Below are 15,634 nucleotides of genomic sequence, written 5' to 3' on the forward strand. Positions count from 1 at the left end.
CAAAAAAAAAAAAAAAAAAAAGTGTATTTCTACTTCATGATTATTTTCTTTCATTTAGGAAAATTCATAATTTCTCCCCACAATTAGGTGTCTCAGTGGCTCTCAATTTGGTTAGCCACATCCTCCTAGTGAGAGTAAATCAGCAACTCTCAGACCACATGAGTGTAGGGTGCCCATGGCTGATATTTATAATCTTGAAATCTTAAAGACCCCTGTTAAATGTCTTCTAATGAGAAAATGTCTTTTCCCAAAATGAATAAGGATTTAGAGAAAATGTGATTCTCTGAACTTGCTCTGTGCTTTGAACACGTTTATAAGCAATTTGGCAAGTTTCTCAGGTCCTCAATGAAGAGGAATAGAGTGGTTCCACTGATTGTCCCGGGGATGGAAGCTCTGATTCACTCACTAGATTGCACTGAGATGTGTGTCAGACACTGCTGGTGCTCCCTGGGCCCACCTGAGTTCACCTGCAGCCGTAGGGCAGGACAGCTTCCCGTGTGCTATCATCTTCATAATATCTCACATCTGGGCATCTCTTCTCTGCCTGAGGCTTTCTCTGGTATCACGTGAGCTTACTTGTTCGAACACAGGCAGGTACCAAGACTGTGGGGGTAAAAGTCAAACACTGGGGCATGGGAGTTGATGGACAAATGTTGCAGCTTTACATACTCAACCAGGAGGATTCCGAGTTTGTTTCACAGCATTTCGCAGCGATTCCCCAAGTGGGAGTGAGCAGAAACCTCACCTTGGATGGCTTTTCTACCTTCCTTGTCTCATTTCCCCACTTCCGCACTTTTGTTTTTCAGGACCATCTTCCAAGTAAAGGCTGGCTTTGCAAACTGGGGGGCCTTGATCCAGAAGGATTTGTGGCAAAAGGCAAATAGGTCTTCTTGTTCCTAGGGACAACATTGGATGGGCAGCCAGTGATGATACTGCTCAGCTTCTATGACCAGAAATGACAAAGATCAGGCGTACAGAAGATTCATGTCAGCCACCAAGCAGAAAATGATGACCCTTCCCACAATTTTGATATCCGAATGAGTTCTTGCACATAGGGCCCATTGCTTGAATGGGGACCTGGGTATCATTGAGAATGCAAGCAACAGAACCTCTGCAAATATAGAAAACTTGTATCTACCTAGTCTTTGCAGTGGGACCTCTGGCCATGGACCCAAGTAATAAACACTAGGGAAGGGAATATGCCTAGATTTATTGAGGACTGTTGGATATAGATAATGAGCTCACCCTGATACTAGGATGATAAAAATGTTAAGCTGTGGGCACCAGAGGATACATGGCCCAAGTCTATCTTTTTTTTTTTTTTTTTTTTTTTTTGAGACGGAGTCTCACTCTGTCGCCCAGGCTGGAGTGCAGTGGCCGGATCTCAGCTCACTGCAGGCTCCGCCTCCCGGGTTTACGCCATTCTCCTGCCTCAGCCTCCCGAGTAGCTGGGACTACAGGCGCCCGCCACGCCACCTCGCCCGGCTAGTTTTTTTTCTTCGTCTTTTGTTTATGTTTTTGTTTGTTCTCTTTTTGAGATGGAGTCTTCGCTCATCACCCAGGCTGTGAGTGTAGTGGTGTGCATCTACGGCTCACTGCATATGTTCTCCTGCCTTCCCGGTGTTCACCAGCCATTCTCCTGTCTCAGAGCCTCTCCGAGGTCAGCTGGGACTACAGGCGCCTGCCCACAGCGCACGGCCCTAATTTTTTGTCATTTTTAGCAGAGACAGGGTTTCTTGTATTTGTCTCTGTATGCGCTGCTCTCTGTCTCTTTTTCCTTTATGTGATCCCACCCGCCTCAGGCCCTCCAAGAGTGCTGGGAATTAACACGGCATCGATCACACCCGTGCTCGGCCTTTTTTTGTATTCATTTTTCAAGTAAAGACGGGTTTCACCAGTTGTTCATGCAGGATGGTCTCGGTCCATCCTGCACCTCCGTGATCCGCTTTTTTTTTTTTTTGTTCTCTTTGTTCTGTGTCCCAAAGTGCTGGTGATCTACCGCGCTCTGCAGACCCACCTGCTGCCCGGTCCCAATTTTTTTTGTATCTTTAGTAGAGATGGGTTTCACCATGCTGGCCAGGCTGGCCTTGAGCTCCTGACCTCAAGTGATTCACCTGCCTCAGTCTCCCAAAGTGCTGGGATTACAGGTGTGAGCCACCACGCCCGGCCCCAAGTCCATCTTCTGTTGGATCCAGTGGTTCTGCAAACTTACCCTATTGTCAGCTCCCTGGTCTATAATTATAAAATTATGATGGCAGCTGGCAGAGCACACATACTGGTTTTATGACCCATAAAGTAAAATTCTACAGTAAGTAGAAGTAAGTGATTATTCCCAAAACTGCCTTGATTGATCAAAATATTGTAAAGCAGAGTCATACTTCACTCAGGTAGAATTGCAGCCATGAAGATAAAGGGGATATAGGACCCATCACAGCCCAAGAATGGCTACTGCAAAAACAAGATGGATCAGGGCAGATGAGAGTCAACTACCCTAACCCTGTGGTTATTTCGTAAGCAGCTGTGGTGCATATTGTGTTAACCTTACAGGACTAGATCAACAGGCTCTGGCAGGTGGTATGTGCCTATTTATCTGAAGAATGTGTTCTTTTTCATCTTTATCAGCAAAGATGATCAAAAGCGATTTTCATTTACCTCCGTAAGAAAGCAGTTCATGTTTCTCTCTTTCCACAGATGATGGCAACTTTTCTGTACTATGTCACAATGTATCTGAAGGGATCCTGATCATTTTGACATTTTACTATACTGAGAACATCATGCTAATTGAATCTCACGGATAGGAAGTAGGTTCTCTGGGTGACATGGTATGACATATGTGTACCAGAGGATATGATAAATGCTAAAAATGCTTCCTCTTTTCACCTTTAAAAGATTTAATATTCTTACATAACAATATTTGCCTCCACTTCCTAGACTTCTCCAAAACCACAGTTTAAATGAGGCTGCTATAACCATCAATCCCTCAAAAACTTCCTTCATGCTTAATTCAGGAGTTACTCCTATAGTGTTACATTAAAGTCTCTCTTAATAGTTTTGGACAAAATCAGCATTTCCTCTTTGTTGAGATGGCATTGGTGGGAGAAAAAAAAATGGTCTTTATGTATTTCTACCTCCTTGGCAGTTCCACTCTTTTAAAAATATATATCTAATTTTCTTTTGTTAGTAAGAATCTTCACTGGGAAGTTCCACTCTTTCTTGTGTTTCTATTTCACTATTTCTATCATAAATGTCTGGGTATTTAGTATTTGTGAGGAAGTATGTGGAATCACACATCAGGGAAATTTATCCCTCAAAGGAACCATAAGTCTATCTGGAAAGTAGAATTCAATTCTCTACACTCATTTATTGCATCTGAGGATATCTGCTTCCCATCACTCTGGAAATTGCTGGAAAGTTTCTCTTCTAATTATTTTTGACAATCTCTTTGGGTATTTTCATTAACCACTAGTAGTTTACAACAATTAATACCTTGGATGAAATGTTTTTAGAGAATTAGCGTGATGTCCACATAGCCATTCTTGGGCTGTGATGGGTCGTATATCCCCTTTATCTTCATGGCTGCAATTCTACCTGAGTGAAGTATGACTCTGCTTTACAATATTTTGATCAATCAAGGCAGTTTTGGGAATAATCACTTACTTCCACTTACTGTAGAATTTTCATTAGTGCTGCAGATGACATCATAATCACAGCTCTGGAAAGAAATGAGGTCAGAGGTTCCCAAAGTTATAACCCAGAGTTTAGCTGCTCCTGACCACACACAGAGAGACTGTCATCCCTGAGCCACAGTCCTAGCAGCAGAGGTCAGTTAGATGAGTATTCATATATTTCAGGCAAGAGGAAATGTTGTAAGAGATGCCAACTTGGCTCTCCAGTGAAGACAAAGAGTTCTTTCCTGGAATTGCAGCTCTGATCAAGGCGCTTCCTCTTGATCAGCCTTAGCTATATCGCTTCCTAAGTCTTCCAGCCAAAGTGCTGTCTGAATTTATCTACGTATTCTTGCTGATAAAAGTACTTTTATCACCTTAGTCTGCAAAATAAACATTATAGCACACACATCTCAAGATATTTTAATACTGTCACGCACGGCATAACGTTTCAGTCCACAATGAACCACATATATGACAGTGGTCCCATAATATTATAATGGAGCTGAAAACTCCTTTTGCTAAGTGACATCTTAATGATGCTGACCCCCATATAGGCCTAAGCTAATGTGCTTGTGTCTCAGTTTTTTTTTTTTTTTTTTTTTTTTGAGACAGAGTTTAACTCTGTTGCCCAGGCTGGAGTGCAGTGGTGCGATCTCAGTTCTTCGCAGCCTCCACCTCATGGGTTCAAACAATTCTCCTGCCTCAGCCTCCAGAGTAGCTGGTATTACAGGTACTCCTGCACCATGCCTGGCTAATTTTTGTATTTTTAGTAGAGATGGGGTTTCACCATGTTGGTCAGGCTGGTCTCAAATTCCTAACCTCAGGTGATCCGCCCACCTCGGCTTCCCAAAGTGCTGGGATTACAGGCGTGGGCCACTGTGTCTGGTCTGGTGTCTTAGATTTTAACAAAAGTTTAAAAAGTGAAAAAAAAGAAAAAAGAAAAAAAGAAAAAAGCTTATATATAAGGATATCAAGAACATATTTTGTACAGTCATATAATGTTTGTGTTTTAAGCTTTCTGTTATTACAAAGTAGACAAAACTTTTTTTAAAGTTTATAAAGTAAAAAGTTAAAGTAAGTTAACATTACTTTATCATTGAAGAAAAAAATTTTAAATTAGTGTAGCCTCAGTGTTCAGTGTTAAATTTACAAGAGTGTACAGTAATGTCCTCAGCCTTCACATTCACCCACCACTCACTCACTGACTCACCCAGAGCAACTTCCAGTCCTGCAAGCTCTACTCATGATAAGTGCCCTATACAAGTGGTACCATTTTTGTCTTTTATACCATATTTATGGTATACCTTTTTTATATTTAGATATGTTTAGGGTACAGAAATGCTTACCACATGTCACAATTGCCTACAGTACTCAGTACAGTAGCGTGCTATACAGGTTTGTAGTCTAAGAGCCATACACTATACCGTAGTAGGCTATACCATTTCAGGTTGTGTAAGTACACTCTATGATGTTCACACAACGATGAAATCGCCTAATGACGCATTTCTCAGAATGTATCCCCATCATTAAGCGATGCATGACTATAGTTAGATGAGATCATCAAAGCAATTATCACATGAATTATATTTAATATATGTCCATCTACCACTTTCTCTCTGGGTTCTGGCTGGATGAGCCTGATGTATTTTTTTCATTGAGAAAATGATTCACTTGAATGCTTACGAACAGGCTTGCAGTCCCATTTGTATCGTCTTCAGTTAAGCATTAGTGGGCCTGAGTTACTGGATTTATTTTCATATAGAATATAAAGCTGAGACATTTCCCCTCATACTTGACTTTTATGATCACCTTTATCCCATCACACATCCAAAATGTGACCTTGTCATCTTCTGAAGCTCTAAGAGACTCTAAAATATTGCAACATGAAAAGTGCCATGTCAGTAGTAATGCCAAAGTGGCAGTGCTGTGTTGCTTGTGCAAAAAAATTGTCAAAGTTTGGAGAGTGAGAGTGTACATGGACTTTAGGGAGACTGTCTCCTCAATTTTTAATCAAGTCCAGAGGCCAATGGATGATAATAAATCCATCCAGGCTTCTTCTGAGCTGTATTCATACTGCATTGTGCTTTTCCTCTTAAGCAATCTACTCTTTTTAATAATCTCAGCTCATATCTGTGTTCAAAGACCTACTGTTTTAGAGAAGTACACGTTTTATATAACATGTATGCATTGTACATAATTGACATATATATATATTATGATACATATATTATATATACACACACACACACACATATATATATATATCATTTTTTGAAGCACCTAATACCAAATCAATCCCTTTGGAAATTAAGCTTATATAGTGAGTTGTTATCTTTCACTTAATGATTATTGCCTATTTTATTAGTCTTCAGCTTTTCTGTTTCAGATTCCTGCCCACTTTTATTGTTTGTTTACTTTTCTTAACTCCTTTTCTCTTATTTATTTGAGTGCTGTTATCCTGGCTTCTATCTTTATCATAGACCCTTCCGTAGATTTTAAAAATATTTTTTAAATATTATTTTCATTTGTCATTTTTCATTATTTAGTCTTTAATGTTAGTCAAGCATTGATTCACTGATGGAAAAAATCCTTCAATAGAAAATTATAATCAAACATCACTCTTACCTTTATAAAAAACCAAAACTTCAAGGCCTGGCACGGTGGCTCACGCCTGTAATCCCAGGACTTTGGGAGGCTGAGGCGGGCGGATCACGAGGTCAGGAGTTCGAGACCAGCCTGACCAACTGGTGAAACCCTGCCTCTACTAAAAATACAAAAATTAGCTGGGCATGGTGGCACATGCCTGTAATCCCAACTACTCAGGAGGCTGAGGCAGAAGAATTGCTTGCGCCTGGGAGGCGGAGGTTGCAGTGAGCCGAGATGGTGCCACTGCACTCCAGCTTGGGCAACAGAGCGAGACTCTGTCTCAAAAAAACAAAACAAAAAACAAAACAGAACTTCATATTTAATCTCGACTATTACTATTCTGTGACGCTCTAACTCCATTTGCTCACTTCTTTTCTTTCTCTCTCTCCCCTTCTTTCCCCACCTGCTCATCTTATGTTTCTCTCTTTCTTTCTTTTCTTATGTTTAATACTTATGTTTAATGTTATGTTTCTCTCTTTCTTTCTTTTGTTTCTCTCTTTCTTATGTTTCTCTCTTTCTTTCTTTTCTTATGTTTCTCTCTTTCTTTCTTTTCTCTCTTTCTCTCTCTTTCTTTCTTTCTTCTTACTCTGTCACCCAGGCTGGAGTGCAGTGGTGCATCTCGGCTCACTGAAACCTCTGCCTCCCTGGTTCAAGCTATTCTCCTGCCCCAGCCTCTGGAGTAGCTGGGATTACAGGCATGTGCCACCATGCCTGCCTAATTTTTGTATTTTTAATAGAGACGGGGTTTCACCATGTTGGTCAGGGGGGTCTCGAACTCCTGACCTCAGGTGATCCACCCTCCTCAGCCTCCCAAAGTGCTGAGATTACAAGCATGAGCCACCACGCCCAGCATGCTTGTCTTTAAATATCTTAAAAATATACTGGCTTTCTATTATATGGCAAAATCTAGGTTGCTTGATTCCCTGTCTTTGTGTTCTATGTCTCAAACTTAAATGATTTTCTAATTCAGACTCTCTTGTCATATTAAATATTCCATTATATGTGTACTTTGAAACTGGGATAATTTTCTTTTCATAAACACACACATTTAGCATTCTATATCTTACCACTTTCCGAGAACTTGGAACGGAATATTCTGCAGTATGGGTTAGATTTGGAAAGGGCTCAGATATTCTGAACCTTTCTGTCCCTAATTACTTAGATTTCATTTAGGATAATCTAAGAATACCCATTTGCTGTTTAACACTGACTCTAATTAAAGTTGATTTTTAAAGTGTTTTATTTTATTTTATTTTATTTTATTTTATTTTTATTTATTTATTTATTACTTTTTCTGGACGGAGTCGCCGCTCTGTCCCCAGCTGGAGTGCAGTGGCGCGATCTCGCCCTCACTGCAAGCTCCGGCCTCCTGGGTTTACGCCATTCTCCCCTGCCTCACCTCACCGGATAAGCTGACTACAGGGCGCCTGCACCGCGCCCGGTGACTTAATCTTTTTGTATTTTAGTAGAGACGGGGTTTCACCGTGGTCTCGATCTCCGCTGACCTTGGATCCGCCCCGCCTCCGAGCTCGCCAAAGTGCGGATTAACAGGCGTGAGCACCGCGGCCCGCCTAAAAGTGTTTTATTTTATTTTATTTTGAGATGGAGTCTTGCTCTGTCACCCATGCTAGAGTGCAGTGGCACCATCTTGGCTCACTGCAAACTCTGCCTCCTGTGCTCAAGCAGTTCTCCTGCCTCAGCCTCCTGCATAGTTTTATTACAGGCCCACGCCATCATGCTCGGCTAATTTTCATATTTTCAGTAGAGACAGGGTTTCATCATTTTGGCCAGACTGGTCTTGAACTCCTGACCTCAAGTGGTCCGCCCACCTTGGCCTCCCAAAGTGCTGGGATTACAGGCATGAGCCACCACGCCCAGCCAAAGTGTTTTAGAATTCTAAATGTTCCTGTGCCATCTTCCATAAAATGTTATTTCACATACAAATACTACGAACAATATTAAAAATTTTCTATTTATGTGTGACCATGTAGTCCTCTACCAACGTCCTATTTCTTTTGAGAGAGTCTCATACTGTTGCCCAGGCTGGAGTGCAGTGGCACCATCTTGGCTCACTGCAACCTCCGTCTCCTGGGTTCAAGCAATTCTCCTGCCTCAGCCTCCCAAGTAGCTGAGATTACAGGCACGTGCCACCACGCCCAGCTAATTTTTGTAATTTTAGTAGAGATGGGGTTTCACCATATTAGCCAAGCTGGTATTGAACTCCTGGCCTCAAGTGATGTCCCCGACTTGGCCTCCCAAAGTGCTGGGATTATAAGCATAAGCCACTGCACCCGGCCTAACATCCGATTTCTAAGAGATGAATTCAGTTTTTCCTGGAGATTCTAAGTATTAGCACAGAGATGATTCTTAACCACATCTGTTTACGTGAGATTCTGAAGCATGGCCCGCACTATCTTAAGTCCTAACCTGGAGGTGCCTACCATGCCAAATGAAGATAAATTAAGATTTTTCTACGATTCATTGAAAGCTGTCCACCTGTAAGGGAAAATTAGTTTTAATATTTTCTTTCTAGTGCCCCATAAGTAGAGCCTCACTTTGTTTTTATGTGTCAAATGACTGGTTTGGATTAGATTTCAGCAACCTTCAGGGTCTGACATTCTCGATTCTCAGTGATTAGTACTTGGGGAATTTAAAGTGATTGTTTAAAATATTAAATTTTAGTAATAATTTCATGCATCATGTTAAATTTTATTAAAATGTATGTATGCATACAAAATATATGTACTTTGCATGCATACATTTTGTATGCATACATATATTTTAATAAAATTTAACATGAATATGTATATATATATTTTTGAGACAAGGTCATTCTCTGACACCCAGGCTGGAGTGCAGTGGTGTGAGCTTAGCTCACTGCAGCCTCAAACTTGTGGGCTCAAGCAATCCTCCAACCTCAGCCTCCCTGAGTAGCTGGGACTACAAGCACACACCACTACACCTGGCTAATTTTTTAATTTTTTTGTAGAGACAGGGGTATTGTTATGTTACCGAGGTTGGTCTTGAACTCCTGGCCTCAAGTGATCTTCCTGTCTTGGCCTCCCAAAGCCCTGGGATTACAAGCATGAGCCACTGTGCCTGGCTTAAAAAATATTTAAATATATGAGATACATATAAACATTTACGATACCGTGCCCATTCCAGAGTAGGCACTGAATAAATGTTTTCTTCAACTCTCTATATACTGCCTTTGTTATTATAATTATTATTATTATTTGTAATGTAATAAGCTAAGTAAGCTCTTGACTATATCATTCATTTGGAAAACCAGTCAGGCAGCACTGACTAAATTGCCTGTAAACTGAGGCAAGCATTGTCTTTCTGGGCTTCTACCTGCTTGCCTGTTTCATTGGATATGCAGATAAAAGGGAAACTGTGCTAAGAACTTTTCTTAAAAGGACCTTACCTGGTTTTGAGGAATCCACAAGCATTCAACCTAGCACAAGTAAAATATGCGCTGAGTTGGGTAAGGATGCACACAAATTTGAACATGTTTCAGAAGGGTAAGAATTAGGGCATGAATTCTCTACCATTGCCACAGTTCACCTATAGGTCACCAAACTTTTGGCGTCCTAATTTCAAACCTCAAGAGAAGATGCCCAGTAACAACAGGGTTTACTCCTTTCCAGAGCTTACCATTCATCTAAAGGTGGAAATAATCACTCAACGAATGAATGCATTCCAAATAACATTTTTGATGGAGATCATTGAAATGGAGATCTATAAAGCAAGATAAGGGAATCAAATAATGGCATAAAATATGTATTAAGTCAGGGAGAGTTTCACTGAAGAGGTTAGCTCAGCAGAGAACACTGCTTTTTTTTTTTTTTTTTTGAGACTTGCTCAGTCGCCCAGTCTGGAGTGCAGTGGCGTGATCTCGGCTCACTGCAAGCTCCACCTCCCGGGTTCCCTCCATTCTCCTGCCTCAGCCTCCCAAGTAGCTGGGACTACAGGCGCCCGCCGCCACACCCGGCTAATTTTTTTTTGCATTTTTAGTAGAGACGGGGTTTCACCGTGTTAGCCAGGATGGTCTCGATCTCCTGACCTCGTGATCTGCCCGCCTCGGCCTCCCAAAGTGCTGGGATTACAGGCGTGAGCCACCGCACCGGGCCCAGAGAACACTTCTTACTTCCTAATGTGATGATCTGTCCTGGAGAATGGTCCATGTGTGGTTAGGAACATGTATTCTGCAGTTGTTGAATGGAATATTCTATAAATGTCTGTTAGGTCCAGTTGGTCTATGGTGTAGTTTCAGCCCAGTGTTTCTTTTTTTTTTTTCTGAGAGGGAGTCTCGCTCTATCGCTCGGGCTGGAGTGCAGTGGCCGGATCTCAGCTCACTGCAAGCTCCGCCTCCCGGGTTCCCGCCATTCTCCTGCCTCAGCCTCCTGAGTAGCTGGGACTACAGGCGCCCGCCACTTTGCCCGGCTAGTTTTTTGTATTTTTTAGTAGAGACGGGGTTTCACTGTGTTAGCCAGGATGGTCTCGATCTCCTGACCTCGTGATCCGCCTGTCTCGGCCTCCCAAAGTGCTGGGATTACAGGCTTGAGCCACCGCGCCCGGCCATCAGCCCAGTGTTTCTTTGTTGACTTTCTGTCTGGATATTTCAACTGTTGTGATTGAGGAAGTGGGCTGGCTAGCTGCCATGGGCAAGAAGACTAGGTGAGTGCCTGTGACAGATGCTCTCTGGTGGTTCAGGGCCACCTCCAGACCAGCTGTCAATCCTGGAGTGGGTGCTTGGGGCCCAATGGCTGCATGGGCCTCCCTGCAGTGTAGGTCAGCCAGTGTCCCTGGGTGATAGGGTGCCTTGTGGGTTTGGGCTCAGGATCCCAGTCATTCCTTTGGACCTACACTCCAGGCATCCAGGGTTTTGGTGCTGTAGGTACCCATGTGAATTTAGTGGAATTATGGCAGGACCTCAGGGATGGAGGGGTTTTGCCGCTACCAGTCCCCAGGTAGGCCTCACTACAGATATGGGTCCTGTTTCAAGATGGCCCCATGCTAGCCGTTAAGGTCATGGGGATTGGGGATGTCAAGGGGGTTCCTGCTTTGGGATAATGTAGCCAGGCAGACTCCTGGCAACTGTTCACATTGAACTCTGCCCCGTGAGGACAGGGGCAGTTGGGGGATGCTCCTGTAGCAATGACTTCTGGCATCTGTGGTGGTGTTGGGGACAGCCAAGGGTCTTCAGCTTACCTTTTTCCTGGAAGAAGTCCTCCCTGGCTCCCATCCAATCCTGGCAGGGAGACAGTATGCAGAGGCAGATGCCTCACTCCCCACCCTATGGCACGCTCCTGTGCTCTGCGAGAGTTTCGCTCTTCTCCTCGTGCTCTCCCTTGCACTTCTCAGCCACTCTAGACAAAATATAGTTGGTTATTTATTGTTTTGCTTTCTTTTTTGGGGCGGAAAGTAGGGGAGGAACAAGAGCCAGGCAACTCTAGTGTAAGACATCTTGCTGACCTCACTCGCCTATCACAATGCTATTTCTGGTATAAAATTTGGAAGAACTTCCAAGACTTAAGTGACACTGCTATATAAAACTCTTTCAATTCCCATCTACTTACTTATTGTAAACATGATTTTTCAGTGTCTGGAAAACAAAGAATAAATGTAGAACTGATGTTGAATCCTGAGTCATTCTAGCAACAAGTAATATTCAAGGGTAGATATTTAAACTAACTGAAAAGCATTAGCAAGCATCAACCATATATTAGTCTGTTCTGGCACTGCTTTAAAGAAATATGTGCGGCTGGGCACAATGACTCATGCCTGTAATCCCAGCATTTTGGGAAGCCAAGTGGGTGGATCCCTTGAGGTCAGCAGTTCAAGACCAGCTTGGCCAACATGGTGAAACGCTGTCTCTACTAAAAATACAAAAATTTGCTGGGTGTGGTGGTGCATGCCTGTAATCCCAGCTACTTGGGAGGCCGAGGCACGAGAATCACTTGAACCTAGGAGGTAGCAGTTGCAGTGAGGCAAGATCGTGCCACTGTACTCCAGCTTGGGTGACACGGTGAGACTCCGTCTCAAGAAAAGAAGAAAGAAAGAAAGGAAGGAAGGAAGGAAGGAAGGAAGGAAGGAAGAAGGGAAAGGAGAGGAGGGAAGGGAGGGAAGGGAGGGAGGGAAGGGAGGGAAGGGAGGGAAGGGAAGGAAGCCGTGCGCGGTGACTCAAGCCTGTAATCTCAGCACTTTGGGAGGCCGAGACGGGCGGATCACAAGGTCAGGAGATCGAGACCATCCTGGTTAACACGGTGAAACCCCGTCTCTACTAAAAAACACAAAAAACTAGCTGGGTGAGGTGGCAGGCACCTGTAGTCCCAGTTACTCGGGAGGCTGAGGCAGGAGAATGTTGTAAACCTGGGAGGCGGAGCTTGCAGTGAGCTGAGATCCAGCCACTGCACTCCAGCCTGGGCGACAGAGCAAGACTCCGTCTCAAAAAAAGAAAGAAAGAAAGAAAGAAAGAAAGAAAGAAAGAAGTGAAACTAGGTAATTTATGAAGAGAAGAGGTTTAATTGGCTCATGGTTCCAATAGAACATAGCCTCTGTAGAAGGCTGTATAGACTTCTACGTTTGGGGAGGCCTCAGGAAACTTACAATCATGGCAGAAGGCAAAGCAGGAAGGAGGCAGCTTACATGGCCAGAGCAGGAGGAAGAGAGAGAATAGGGAGGTGCTACACACCTTTAAACAACCAGTTGTTGCAAGAACTTGCTATCACGAGAACAGCATCAAGGGAGATGGTGTTAAACTATGCGAAACCACCACCATGATATAATCACCTCCCACCAGGCCCCACCTCCAACACTGGGGACTACAATGTGACATGAGATTTGGTGGGGACACAGATCCAAAGCAAATTAATCCATCACATTAAGAAATGTATAATTAGGCTGGGTACGGTTGCTCATGCCTGTAATCCCAGCACTTTGGTAGGCTGAGGCAGGTGGATCACGAGGTCAGGAGTTCGAGACCAACCTGGCCAACATGGTGAAACCCTGTCTCTACTAAAACTACAAAAATTAGCTGGGCACGGTGGCATGTGCCTGTAATCCAGCCACTCAGGAGGCTGAGGCAGGAGAATCACTTGAATCCAGGAGGTGGAGTTTGCAATAAGTCAAGATTGCACCACTGCACTCCAGCCTTGAGGACAGAGTGAGACTCCATCTCAAAAAAAAAAGAAATGGGCCGGGCGCGGTGGCTCAAGCCTGTAATCCCAGCACTTTGGGAGGCTGAGATGGGCGGATCACGAGGTCAGGAGATCGAGACCATCCTGGCCAACATGGTGAAACCCTGTCTCTACTAAAAATACAAAAATTAGCTGGGCACGGTGGCATGTGCCTGTAATCCAGCCACTCAGGAGGCTGAGGCAGGAGAATCACTTGAATCCAGGAGGTGGAGTTTGCAATAAGTCAAGATTGCACCACTGCACTCCAGCCTTGAGGACAGAGTGAGACTCCATCTCAAAAAAAAAAAAAAAAAAAAGAAATGTACCTCTATGTTAAATAATATCGAATTTCATAGTATACCTATGTTTTGATCAACATGTACTACTAACTGTGATAATAACTCAGTTCAAGAGAAACAGATTAAAACTTTATATCCTATCATCCCAGGAAATTTGAAAAATCCATTTATTTGCATATTTCTGCTGATGAAAAGTAGAAAAGCATGATCAGTAACGCACTGTCAAGCATAACATTGAAATAAAAGTTATATGGAGAAAGCAGAATGAAATGGTCATTCAAGCAGAAAAAGAAATGACGTAAATTTCTGACTGAGTTCATCCATGTGGTTTTCAAATATACAATGTGAAATCAAATTGCCATAGAATGTAAATTCCATGGGATATATCTAAAATAATGATTTTAAAAAAATAGTAATATTTAAACTAGGCCAGTAATTGAGTTATTTGTAACTATTTAAACTTTTTTTTTAAAGACAGTTTTGCAGGCTTTGAGTCCCCTCCCTTTGTATAGGAGCTCTGTTTTCACTCTATTAAATCTTGCAACTGCACACTCTTCTGGTCTGTGTTTGTTCCAGCTCAAGCTGAGCTTTCACTCACTGTCCACCACTGCTGAAAGCCACCATAGCAGACCTGCCATTGACTTCCACCCCTCCAGATTGGGCAGGATGTCCGCTATGCTTCTGATCCAGCAAGGCGCCCATTGCCGCTCCCAGTCAGGCTAGAGGCTTGCCATTGTTCCTGCACAGCTAAGTGCCGGGGTTCATCCTAATCGAGCTGAATACTAGTTGCTGGGTTCCAGGGTTCTCTTCCGTGACCCACGGCTTCTAGTAGAGCTATAACACTCACCACATAGCCCAAGGTTCCATTCCTTGGAATCCATGAGGCCAAGAACTCCAGGTCAGAGAACAAAAGGCTTGTCGCCATCTTGGGAGTGGCCAGCCACCATCTTGGGAGCTCTAAGAACAAAGACCTGCCTGGTAACATCTGGTGGCCCGTATGGGGATTCTCCAAAGCGGTGAGTAATATTGGACCACTTTTGCTTGCTATCCTGTCCTATCCTTCCTTAGAATCAGAGGAAATACCGGGCAACTGTCAGCCAGTTAAAAACTATTAGCATAGCCACTGGACTTAAGACTCAACTATGAGGCTTTCAGGGAAAAGGCTTTCTAACAACCCCCAACCCTTCTGGGTTGGGAGCGTTCGTCTGCCTGGAACCAGCTTCTGCTTTCACAGTTTCCTGGGGGATACCAAGGGCCGACTAGAGGCAGAAAACTGTCACCCTGAACTCCTAGCATTGGCCAATCAAGATAATAGTGCAGCCAGAAGTCTCTACTCAACAGTTGCCCATGTGTGTGCCCCTACCTTTCCTTCTGACCCATACCTCCTGGGTCCTGACGATGACTTTCTTGAAAGTGTAGCCCCCAAAATTCTCCTTACTTCTGAATCTACTTTCTTCAATCCCTGCCTCCTAGGTACTAATGCTTCAGACTTTCATTTCCTCTCCCAAGTATTAGAGCAAGTTGTATCTCCAAAGGGATCTAAGGAAGCTCTATGCTGCGGCCTTAGGTACCTAGGCTATGAACCCAGGGAGTCTTGCCCCTGGTGTCCCTCCCAATTTAGGTATACAGCTCTCGACATGGGCAGTTATGTGGGATCTGTTCCCCACCACCCTTGCCAGGGCCTCAAGTTTGTAAATGGCTAGGAGGATTGCTCTCCCATCGTGTAAGATGCTCTCCTCCCCTAGTTTCTACCCAGCTTACTCCCCGCTGCAATACAATCTCCAAGCCTTGGCTCCTTGGCCAGGACCTTAGAAGTGACAACCCAGTATTTTAACAACTG

The 15,634-nt window shown here is 43.5% G+C and overlaps 1 protein-coding gene and 1 long non-coding RNA gene across 3 annotated transcripts in view; both read right to left on the reverse strand.

Annotated features, from left to right (window-relative positions):
• FBXW12 (F-box and WD repeat domain containing 12) overlaps positions 1-14,514 on the reverse strand; it is a 54,457-nt gene extending 39,943 nt beyond the window's left edge. For both annotated transcript variants that reach the window (XM_017868178.1, XM_017868177.1), the window contains exons 1-2: positions 14,426-14,514; positions 11,529-11,686 (exon numbers count right to left, since the gene is read on the reverse strand). In XM_017868178.1, the coding sequence (XP_017723667.1) occupies positions 11,529-11,686; positions 14,426-14,432 (165 nt within the window). In that variant the 5' untranslated portion in view covers positions 14,433-14,514. The remainder of the gene's footprint in view (positions 1-11,528; positions 11,687-14,425) is intronic.
• Positions 131-3,624, reverse strand: LOC108527031 (uncharacterized). Its single transcript, XR_001884664.1, has 3 exons — positions 3,487-3,624; positions 746-943; positions 131-603 (listed from the first exon to the last, which is right to left on the reverse strand). It is a non-coding gene; the product is annotated as an uncharacterized LOC108527031 (long non-coding RNA).
• Positions 14,515-15,634: the final 1,120 nt, after the last annotated feature.

The sequence above is a fragment of the Rhinopithecus bieti genome, unplaced genomic scaffold, assembly GCF_001698545.2.
Source record: "Rhinopithecus bieti isolate Rb0 unplaced genomic scaffold, ASM169854v2 scaffold_3875, whole genome shotgun sequence".
Classification (NCBI taxonomy): Eukaryota; Metazoa; Chordata; class Mammalia; order Primates; family Cercopithecidae; genus Rhinopithecus; species Rhinopithecus bieti.